Source organism: Stegostoma tigrinum, chromosome 2, assembly GCF_030684315.1.
Source record: "Stegostoma tigrinum isolate sSteTig4 chromosome 2, sSteTig4.hap1, whole genome shotgun sequence".
NCBI classification, from domain to species: domain Eukaryota; kingdom Metazoa; phylum Chordata; class Chondrichthyes; order Orectolobiformes; family Stegostomatidae; genus Stegostoma; species Stegostoma tigrinum.
The window spans coordinates 23,940,777-23,952,858 of NC_081355.1; the positions used below are offsets into that span (position 1 = coordinate 23,940,777).

The 12,082-nt window shown below is 41.1% G+C and overlaps 1 protein-coding gene across 1 annotated transcript in view; it reads left to right on the forward strand.

Annotated features, from left to right (window-relative positions):
• LOC125447761 (ankyrin repeat domain-containing protein 33B-like) overlaps window positions 1-11,684 on the forward strand; it is a 41,099-nt gene extending 29,415 nt beyond the window's left edge. The window contains exons 3-4 of the mRNA XM_048522455.2: window positions 370-510; window positions 6,697-11,684. Coding sequence (XP_048378412.2) covers window positions 370-510; window positions 6,697-7,550 — 995 coding nt within the window. The 3' untranslated portion in view covers window positions 7,551-11,684. The remainder of the gene's footprint in view (window positions 1-369; window positions 511-6,696) is intronic.
• Window positions 11,685-12,082: the final 398 nt, after the last annotated feature.

Here is a 12,082-nt window from a genome sequence, read left to right on the forward strand (position 1 = left end):
TGGTCTGGCTATTATGAGATTCCTGTTCATGAGATCTTGCTGTACAATTTAATTGCTGTGTTTCCTTCAGTACAACAGTCACTTCAACTCCACAAGGGATAAAAGCATTTGATAAAACACTTTTAAGACATTCTGTGCTTTTGAAACAATAATAACGTATGTTCTTTCTTGCTTATAGTCAGGTCGGTCATCATTCAGTGATGGATTCAAGGCCAAGTTGTAGAAGTGAAAAAAGATTTTTTTGTAACCCCCTTAAGCACTGCTTTTTGCTGAAATATTTGTTCGTGTGTACTGAGACCATTCCCTTGCATGCGGTTGTTTCTGTATGATTTGCGGTCTTTAAACAGCGTTGCACCATACTTTTTGCAGGACACATCACAATTACAAATTACTTGCTGAACTATTTTTCTGGAATTGATATCGAGAAGAGGAATGTCCATGGGTTCACTGCACTGATGAAAGCAGGAATGCAAGGAAAAAAGGATTGTGTCAGAGCCCTGATGCTGGCAGGTAAGTGCTGACAATCTTCTTGTCGTTGTGTCGCTCTTCCCAATACAATCCTCATTAACGGCGGATGGAAAAGCCAATCAGACAGCTCACAAAACATATGGAATGGTAGGTTTCGTAGACAGGTGAATAAAGTTACAAAAGTAAGAGAGATGCTAATTCTTTATTTTCTATTATGGTTATATTACATTGGATCAATGCACATTGATCTTAGTGAGCCATTGAGAACTTCTCTAACATAGTAACAGCCCTCAGCACAATATTTTTGCCCAGAATATTTTCCCTTTTCCTTGTTGCAGTAATAAGAGAATGGGCAACTAGTGCTTTTTGGGCCATGTTACCATTAATTTGGATAAGTACTTAGAACACACAGAACACAGAAAGTGTTTTAGATTAGATTAGATTCCCTACAGTGTGGAAACAGGCCCTTTGGCCCAACAAGTACACACTGCCCCTTGGAGCATCCCACCCACACACCCCTGAACACTACGGGCAATTTCGCATGGCCGATCCACCTAGCCAGCACATCTTTGGACTGTGGGAGGAAACCGGAGCACCTGGAGGAAACCCACACAGACACGGGGATTTGAGGGTTAAGACTTTAAGTTACATTGGTTACACAGCTTGCAACAAATTGACTTTACATCGTATTGTATATTGAGGCTAGATCGTTGAGAATATTTAAGGAGTAGGTAGGTACGTTGTTAAAGTATTGGGAATTTGAAGAGTATAAGGATTTGGCAAGAAAGTGGAGTTGAGGCATGGAGAAGATCATTCATGATCTTGCTGAATGGCAGGAAAGGCTAAAGGGGCTAAATGGAGTATTTCTAAATCTGTTTCTGGACATCACACTTTAGGCAGGATATCAAGGCTTTGGAGATAAAATAGAGCAGATCCTGGTGTTGAGGATCTTTAGTAATGGAGATGCCAGGATACTTGAGATTGTTATCCTTGTAGCAAAGAAAGTTAAAGAGAAATTTAATGGTTGCAATCACAATTAAAAAAGGCTTTGACCAACAGGGAGAAATAATTTGGATAAAAATGTAGGGAAATTTAATAATAGAACAAACTTAAAGGCTTTGTATCTTAATCCGCAAAGCATTCAGAATAATGCAGATGAACCATTGGTGCAAATCAGGGTAAAAGAATCTGATCTCACAGCTGTTATGGAAACATGGTTACAAGGAAATCAAAACTGGGAACTTAACGTTCAGGGACATTTGGTCTTTCAGAGAGACAGGGTGATGCCAAAGATGGTGGGGTAGCACTGTTACGAAGAAACGAAATGAACATTGTTGTGGGAGTTGATGTGGGTTCGGATGATGTAGAGTCCATTTGGGTGGAGGTAAAAGGCAGAATGGAGCAGAAGACATCGATAGGTGTAGTGTACAGGCTCCCAAATAGTAGCCACTTCTCAAGAAAGGCTAGAAATAAAAAATAATTAGAGCATGTAAAAATAAACGAGCAAATAATCATGGGTGACTTTAATCTTTATGTTGATTGAGTTAATCAAATTAAGAAAGGTAGCTATGACAACAAAGTCATGCATTAGGGATAGTTTCCTATGTAATACATCATGGAACCTACCATAGAGCAGACTGTCTTGAATCTGGAAATGGGTAATGAGGCAAGTTTAATAAATGACCTCCAAGTAAAAGATCCCTGAGGAAATGGTGATCATAACCTGATATAATTTAATATTCAGTTCAAGGGTGAGAAACCTGGTCAGAAATAACTGTTTATCTTAAATAAAGGGAATTATAATGAAATAAGCAAAAAGTTAGCTGAAGTAAACTGGACAGATACATTAGTAGGACTGGTAGTCAGTAAGCAGTGGTGGACATGTAGGAGATATGTCATGACTCTCAGTAAAAATGCACCGCGGTAAGGAAGGAAGATTCTAAAACAGGAATAAGCCAGCCATAGCTAAGCAAGCAAATTAAGGACAGTATTAAGTTGAAAACAAAGCATATGAGGAGACCAAAATCAGTGATAGCCATGAAGGTTAGGATAAATTCAGAATCCAGCAAAGGAGGACTAGGAAGATAATAAAGACAGAGGAATTAAACTAAAAGGACAAGATAGTGAGGAATATAAAAATCGTAATAAGAGTGTCTTTAAATATATTAAAAAAAACGTCAAAGTGAACATAGGCTCCTTAGACAATTAATCTGCAGAGTGGTTTTCATGAAAAAGGAAATCGCAGAGGAGTTAAACAGATATTTGCATCTGTCCTTACAGTGAAAGATACTTTGAAGATCAAGTTAATACTAAAGAATGCAGGGGAGGAGTTAAGTGTCATCACCACAACTATAGAAGTAATATTACATAAACAATTGGGGCTAAAGACAGATAGGTTCCCTGGCTGGCCAGCTTTCACACTAGGACCCTAAAAGAGGTAACTGCAGTGATCATATTGGTTATAATTTCCCAAAAATTGTTGCGTTCTAGAGAAGTACCACAGGATTGGAAAACTGTTAATGTGACACCCCTGTTCAAAAAGGAGGGAGGCAAAAAGCAAATAACTATAAGCCAATCTATTATCCAACATCAATTGTTGGAAACGTATTCGAATACATTACAAAGGAAGTAACAGCAGAACATTTTGAAAATTATCAAATCAAGCAGAGTCAGCGCGGCTTTATGATAGGGAAATTATGTCTGATTAATTTATTGGAGTCTTTTTGAGGCAGTGTAAATTAGAGTGGATAGAGGGGAACCAGAAGATGTGTTGTGTTTGGACTTACAGAAGATGTTTGATAAGGTACTTCGGGAAAGGCTAAGTCAGGAGGTGAGAGCCCACAGTGTTGGAGGTAGTATATTGGCATGGATAGAAAATTGGCTCATGGGCAGGAAACAGTGAAAAGGGATAAAAGGTTCTCTTTCGGTATGGCAACCTGCGACCAGTCGGGTTCCACAGGTATTAGTGCTGGGAACACAACTATTACAATGTGTATATATGATGTGGAGAAAGGAAATGATTAGACTGTAGCCACATTTGCAGACAACACAAGAATAGGTAGAAAGGCAAGTTGTGAGAGGGATACAGTCAGGTTACAGAGAGATATTGGTGGGTTAAGTAAGTGGGCAAAGGTTGGCAAATGGAGCATAACGTGGGCAAATGTGAAGTTGTTCATTTTTGAAGGGAGAACAAAAGAGCAGAATATTATATAAGTGGAGAAATATAAAGAAAGCTTCAACAGAAATGGATGTTGGGGGTACTTTGGCACAAAACACTGAAAGCTGGCACACAAGTGCAGCAGGTAATCAGGAAGGCTGATGTAAGGTTGGCCCTTGTTTCATGGGAGTTGAAATAATAAGAGGAGGGAATGCCTACTGCAACTATAAAAGGTGCTGGTGAGACCACATCTGGAGTATTGTGAGCAGGCTTGTTAAGGCAAGATATAATTTTATTAGAGACAGTTGAGAGGATAATCCCTGGTGTAGAGGGATTATCTTGTGAGCAAAAGCCAAATAGGTTGGGGCTGTACCCACTGGCATTTAGAAGAATGAGAGGTGATCTGATTCTGCCAGGTGATCTCATCATGCTGCCAGACCTGCTGAGCTTTTCCAGCAACTTCTGTTTTTGTTCAGGGTTCTTAAGGGACTTGACAGGGTAAATGCTGAGAGGATGTTTTCCCTCATAGAAGAGTCTATGACTGGAGGACATGCTTTCAGAATAAAGGGATGCTAATTTAAGACTGAGAAGAGGAATTGCTTCTCTTGAATGGTCGTGTCTTTGGAACTCCATGCCATAGAGAACTGTGGGCACAGTCATGGAGTCCTAGAGTTATCAGTATCTGGAAAGGGCACGAAAGTGGATGTGAGGTATGTCGAATGAGCCATGATCATATTGAATGGTGGAGCAAGCTTGATGGGCCGAACAGCCTACTCCTGTTCTTATTACTTACAGTGGGAAGTAATAAGTAATAATTTATCTTAGAGATAAATTATTTTACACAGTCATCAATGATCTAGATCACAATGCCTGAAACAGCAATGAAATATGTTCAGCAGTATCTTTTGAAGGATAGTTGGATTTTTACTTGTAAAGGAAGAATTTGCAGGACTAGGGCCAAAGAGGAGGGCACAGACCCCATTTCAAAAAGCAGGCAGAATTATATTGACTTAAATTGCTTTCTTCTCTATTTCACACTTCTAGACCCATGCACCAAAAATTCTATGCGGAATTGTAGCATAGCTGTTGGTGGGATTGAATGACATGTACGATTGTTACAGCAAGGTGATGGCCTGGTGTTATTATTACTAGGCTATTAATCCAGAGACTTAGGTAATATCCTGCTGATCTGGGTTCAAATCCCAACATGGCAGATGGAATTAGAATTCAGTAGAAGCCTGGAGTTAAGTGTTTTATTATTATCTTGAAATTGTTGAGGATTGCCTATCTGGTTTACTTAACTCCGTTAGGGAAGGAAGTCAATCATTCTAATCTGATCTGGCCTACATGTGACTCCAGACCTATAGCAATGTACTTGGCTCTGAACTGTCCTCGGAGTATTTAGGGTTGGGCAATAAATGCTGGCTTAGCAACGTCCAGGTCCAGTGAGTCCATACGATATAAAAGAGATCCCATCTCTTTCTGGTGTGTTTTTCGATTCTTCAACTCACTTCAACTTTTTGGGAGAATGGAAAGGGAGGTTTTTTGGTATCAGTGGCAATCATAATAGTGTAGATTGATTTGCCATCAAGGCAAAGCAGCTTCGAAATTCTAATATCTGGCAAGACACAGTAATTTCACTCACAACTGACGCTTCTGGCTTGGTGCTATGTCAGAATGGTGTCTGTTCCATCCTTCAGCACTTGAGAGACACTTAACCTCTCCTCCACTCACCTTAATAACTAGCAGCCCTGGAGGCTGTTTCTTGGGCTCACACCCTGCCACTGAAGGTGACCTAGAAATTGATGTTCAACAACTTGCGCTATCACATTGAGGCACTTGCTAGCGGGGGCAGTTTTATGGAGCCCACAGGAGTAGGAAATTTGGTGTGCGGGTTGAGTTAATTAGGCAGGTTATGAAGTTACAGTATCTCAACAGCCGGTTGAGGTGCTGAGATAACAGCAGTAGTATATTTGCTGTGTTTTGTGAGATTCCTTGTTTGGCTCCATGGCACAGGAGAGGAGAGCAGGAGAGTGGACGCTTACGTGGAGACTCATCACCAACAGAAGTGAGAAAGAGAAGGTGGCCGTGGATGGGGGTGGGTTGGAGTTCTAGTTGTGTCAGTGACATGGAGGACGGATCCAGGATATGACAAAATAGGATTGGAGAAATGGATGCATCAAGTAGGAAGGTCAGAAATCACACGACACCAGGTCATGGTCCAACAGGAGGAAGGGCATGTCATTCTAGCCATGATAAGAAAGGAAAAATTCATGAGGTGGTGCCAATACAATGGAAATGTATATCCATCCTTGGGGTATTGACTGACAGAGTCCTTACAGAGCCTTGAGTCATTTTGGACAACGTCCTTAACGATGTGTCCTCTCTTCACTGGCCGAGGAACTGTCATATAATCTCACTGTTTTATATACAGAAAACAGCTGCTAAGCCTATGGATGTGAGGTGAATTTGGGCAGTTGTGTTGCCAGGAATGGAAATTTAACCTTACAATGATTGGACAATGACCTGAACTGACATTTGGGTTCGCACTGTTGCTCTGCATTTTTATTTATCTAACTTCATCCATCAATAACAGCGATATCACCTTTTCTCAAACTACAAGAGGGGTATTCCACGGGATTCTGTGCACGGCTATTTGCTCATCATGATTAAGAACTCCGACTTTTAGGACAAATAAATTTGGTTAGTCTACATTTCTAATCTTGTTCAGAATTCTGAAATCAGTTTCTATTCTCTGAGGCATTCCTGGTCTAGAGGAATCCTATCGATTTTTTTTTCGGGAACTTCTCTTGCCTTTTGATGGCATGGGGATCATTGAATGTGATCTGGGGAAATCAATATGTTCATAGTACTGCAGTGTTATGGAATCTAAATCAGTTGTAAGGGAACTTAGAATTTCAATTAGCCAAGCCTGTCGCTTAATTCTAGCAAATAACCAATTCCACATTAGTTCACTGAGATTGAGTTTAGGCAACGCTGTTAAATTCCAAAAGGAGAAATACATTATATTTATATGTTTTCTCTCTGATTTATCTATGTTTCTTCTCTAGGTGCAGATATGAATGCCACAGATCCAGGAAGAGGTTTTACCCCGCAACAGTGGGCACAGTTTACAGGACGGTTTGAAACCTTCTGTCTCATGCGTAAGCTCCTGGCCAGACCTTGTCCAGTCCAGTTCAGTGACAGGTACAAGCCAGAGTGGCCAAAATTGAAAGAGCTCGTAGCCAAAGCCAATGAGCCCAAGAACTGCTTGGAAAAACTCTGTGAGACAATTAGATCAACCCTGACCATCAACTTTCCCCGTGATCCAGAAGAGGATGGGCCCCTTGACCACATGGTCCGCATGACCACCGCCATCTCCAGCCCTTTTGTTGCAACCGGATGTAGGACAGTCTGCCCGAGCAGCCCCCCTTGTGTGGGCAAGAGAAGGTTCACAGTGCAAGAGATCCTCAGAAAGCAGAAATCTCCGACTATGAAGGCTTCAGCCAAGGAGTACACCAAACACCAGAAATTATTTCAGAACTCTCATCTTGTCGTCGTCTCAAAGAAGAGGGAACGGAGAGCCAGCCTTCCTCCAATGACCTCTCCCTCCAAGCACGTGGCAGCTGCTTCCTCCAGGAGGGGCAGCCTGATGCCCTTGAGTATGATGAGGTGGAGCAGTGTGCAGCCTGGGATAGTGGTGCCCAAGGTGCGTATATTTAAAGCACCAACGCCGACTTATGAGCCTGAGAGAATACGCAGAAAGAGCAGTGCGAAGGGGAGCAGCAACTTCCTGGAATTACCCCAGTGGAGGTACAAGGAGTTGAGGGAGGAAAGAAAGAAGGCAGAGGAGGAGGAGAAGAGAAGAGCCGAAGAAGCGGAGCGTGAGAGAGCGGCAAAGCTGGCAGCAAAAAGAAAGTCCTAAAGTCAACAGGAACTCTTCAAAAGGGACGTAGGTCTAGAACAAAGGAATTGTGATCTGATCCTCTGATGAGTGGCAAGAATTCTTAACTACGAAAAGAGGGCTATGAACTGCGGAAAGTTTCAGAGTGAGTCGTGTTGAGCAGTGAAAATGCAATGGGTAAGTGTGAAATACTGTGGAGAGTATGACTTTAGCAACAGAATACAGTCAGCTGCTTCCTGTTCATTTACATAACATGACATTCTCGGAGATCTTCAGCTCACTGAATCAGCCCTCGTTAATTAGCATCAGGAGAATTATGACAAGTTTAAAATTGCTTAAGTCTGCGATTGTCAAAAACCTTTAATACAACTTGCGGACAGTTCAGCCTTCTGGTTAATACACTGGGTATGACCACATCAGAGACTGCTTTCTACAGACTTCCTTGCGCAGATGGCGCACCCTCCTCATTTTTCTCAAGCATTGAACAGACTGATCAGCATGGCCATCGCACACTACACCACTTCAGTTGGTTGAAAGGACTGAGCAGTCTGGCATGTCAGCAGAAGTTCTGTCCGCTGAAGTAAATTATACAGTGCAGTGCGCAATTACATTGGATGTACAATCAATTGATATTCCAAAATAGAGTCGAAACCACAGTTATTGACAACCATTGGTTCACAAACCACAAATGGATATTTGCCTCCGGAGAAGTACGTTAGTTTTTGATGGTGACTGTACTGGCAGAATGACTATGGATGGCCACAACAATATTTAAAGGAGAGGATGATGGAGTAGATTGTGAAGCAGTTAGATGGCTAAAGGAAAGCCAGCTGCTAGTATCAGAGTTAAATTATTTGCATTACTGGCACATATAGTTTAGAGAAAACACTTCAAAACCTGGGAAGGGGGGAGGATTTTAGGGAGAAAAATCTACCTCTTTGAGCTATAATTGTCCTCCTATCTCCCCTGTGTTGCTGTGCGTGCTGAATTCTTCATTCACTAACACTCAATGTAGTCATTGTGCTTCGTTCCCACAACAAAAGGGCAGTGTTGGGAATTTGGAGTACTGTCCTCGCACTGTGTCTATCCTTAGGTCTTCCAGGACAGAGACTATGTCTGTGTAATGGAAGTGAGTTCACTAAGGATTGTGAGTTTAACACACATCATTCTCAGTGCAATGTTGTCCATTTCTTTGTTTCAAAAGATCTGTATGAGGTGCAAATACCAGCAACTGTGTTCAGACTTTTTTTTTAAAAAGTGTGCAATTATTCTGAAAACTGAGCAGAAATACCAATGACAAGATGGTCAGTTGAAGGGAATGGGCCTCCCTACATGGAAACACTCTAAAGACTGAAGGATTACAGAGTGAAAATGGGTGTCACATAATAGATGTGTTGAATGAGAAACCTGTTTATGAATTTAAATGTTCTCTATTGCTACACATTCAGCAGAGTCATGCTCAAGGCTGTATGGCCCAACCAAGTGTCCCACAAGAGGTAGTGAGCTACAAATCTGAATAGCACTTCCTCATTCAGTGGTCCCCTGCTTGTGATTTTGATCCTGTATTTACCTCTTGAAGGGTAGAAGAATGGGAGACTGGACTGAATCCTACCTCTATCCCCTATGGCCATTCAGGTCAAGGAGGTGCCCTTGCAGTAAACCAGCCAGAGTTCCCAGCAGATTTAACCTAGCCATAAGGGGGGGGGGGGTGCAAATGATGAATACCACCATTCTACTGCACTGCTGTGATATGTTGTCAAATGTTCAGGGTGTGCTGCTTAAGCCCCTTGTTGTTTCTGTCAATGAGAAGTAGAGATATAGAATGTGCAACATCATGCATTACAAAATAATCAGCAACACAAACTCAGGTACACAAAGCTCTGAACTTTACACATAGAATAAGACTCAGGCTGTGACACTGTTCTTGTTTTTCAAATGCCCACTTTTTATGCCCCTGAAACCCATAAAAAGAATCCAGTTGGCTGGGGATGGAATTACAAGGCTCCAATCAACAATCTGCACTTTTCCATATTGGAGAAGTGAGCATGGACCTATGGAGCAGGCTGGTCGCAGTCCAGCAGTCAGTAGGTTTGCTGCTCAGCAAGATGTAAAGCATTGAATCATTGCTAACCATCTTCTCACCTTTGAGAATCTAGGTGATTTAACACTTGAATTATTTAGATTAATTGAAGCATTTTCTTGAATAAAATGCTCCTTTTATTTTCAAGTCTGTAAAACGTTCCTTGTTGGTCTCCAGCACATTGGAGACACCTGATTCTGTTTGGAAACACCTCAGGTGGTTTGTGATGTCAATCTCTTCCCATTACCATGAAGGTTGTATAATGGCAACATTAGATCAGGCTATCCAAGAGGTATGCTCCCAAATGTGGCAGCTTTGCAAACTACTCTGTTAAGAGTCACTTTATTATCAATATTATGATACAGGTAGCATTATTAGTAGGAACACACTCATCATATTCTAGGGAGGAAATCACTTGGTGCTGATGATGTCCTTCCAAGCAATTTAAGAAGGGTTTTAGCTAAAAGCAACCAGTTGCAGACCCGCATGTCCTCAAACTGACTGCATTGTAAAATTGAAATGCTATAAATATTGACCATCCCAAGCTACTATTGCTATGGTCTCAGCAGTGGATCAGCTGGTTGAACATTTGCCTGTGAAAGGGGAGGTTCTGGGTAGAAAACGAGTACTAAAATTAAGGTTAACACTCCAGCGCAGTACCAAGGAAGCACTACAATGTCAGAGGTATTGCCTTTCAGATGAGATGCGTTTGCCTACCTAGGTGGATATAAAAGATCTCGGGTCAGGTGAAGATCATGCTGAGTTGAGGAAGGTGGTTGTTCAAGGCCCTGGGAGTACAAGGGGTCAAGGAAGTGGTTGTTAGATCGGCAGGTGTAGAGTTGATGTGTGGTCAGCTGAACAGTTACCCGGGATTCAGGCAATCAAATGTCTGGCTTCCTGGTTAACTATTAAGTTACTAGAAGCAGACCCCTCTGAAGTCACTGCATTAAAGATTTTTTTGGAGGAGTCCAGATACAGAAGGATTGTCCATTTTAACCTCCAATTTCATGGGCAATTGCCAAAGATTCTGCTATGTCTGTAATTCCTCAGGGTCTTGCTCTGCAACTCCAGTCAGTGGTGCAGAAATGATTCTTTGGCCATCAGAATTTCAAGATCACTATTTTAAGTGTTCAAGGGCGAGTATTTAAAGCACTTTACATCTTTAGTGTAGGTTACGGTATTTATTATAGCCCTGGACTACGACCAGAGGACAATTTTAGATGTACTAATAGTCATAGCAGAGTGTCCGTCTGCACCTTGTAGATCATAGTTTTTATACTATATCTCCTACAGCGGGTGTCCTCTGTAATCCTTGCTGATCTCTCCTCCCTCCAGAAATAGCCAAAAATCCTTGTCTAAACAAGTGACATTGGTTGTAACATTCACTCCACAAAAGCTTTATTACTTTTCCAAGGCAAATGATTCTCAAGTAGTATTCAGGAAGAGGAGCTTGGAATGTGTTCTCTGTTTATTGCCAGCAGCTAACTAACTGACCCACGGAAAACCAAGCACTATTTCCAATCAATGATGTAGCATGTTTTAGCCCAAGGGTGGAAATATATTGAACAATAAAAGGCAAGGAACTCAGGGATGAGGCAATCTACACCAGCAATAGCACACAGGATACTTGGACATGGTATTTTGGTGTCTTTACTGCTAGTGCACCAAATAGCAATAATTAAAAAAAAATTGATCTCACCTTTCCCCCTTTGTGATGTTTTTTAGAGGGGAAATGTTTAGGGTATGATCATTATCAAAAATGTAAAGGTCAAACACTGTGTGTGAGAGGAAGATGTTTATATGATTTTTTAAATAACGTGCAATAACAAGCTATTTTTAAATGTATCAGCTGTTAAACTACTTGGATTGCATTTTAAAATAATTGTACAGATTTGTTTAATTGGCATTGGTGTGAATGTTTCCAAGGTTGATCCTTGTAAAAAAATACTAAAAATGCGACAATTGTATGCACTTGCAAGAATGCAAATACCCAATGTCATAAATGTAATTATAATGTGAGATTCAGTCTTAATGTTGAAAACTTGACTTTAAAAAATAAACAGGCTGAGAAAGCAGATTATTCTTATTTTTGTCACTGAGGTATTATCTTTTTCAGCAGAATCACAGTCCCGGTGGATTGCTGCATATTTGGTATATAGCAGCCAGTAGGCTGTGTCAGCCAGTTTTAAGCCTTCTGGAATACCTGACAATTGATTTCAGTCTACTGGCTCACGATTGTGCGATACAACTAGGCAAAATAAACTCTGATTTCAGTTCTTAGCTTTGGTCACTGAAAGGTAACCCTTAAACAAAAGGGAGCTGCAGAATTCTTGGTAATGCCTTGTCCTCCAAGACTACTCATTTAAAAACAGAAAACAAATTCTGTATAACATACGATAAAAGCAGAAAATGATAGAAAACTCAAAGTCTGGAAGCAGCTTGTTGATTGGAGAAAAAAAATGGCTGGATTTTC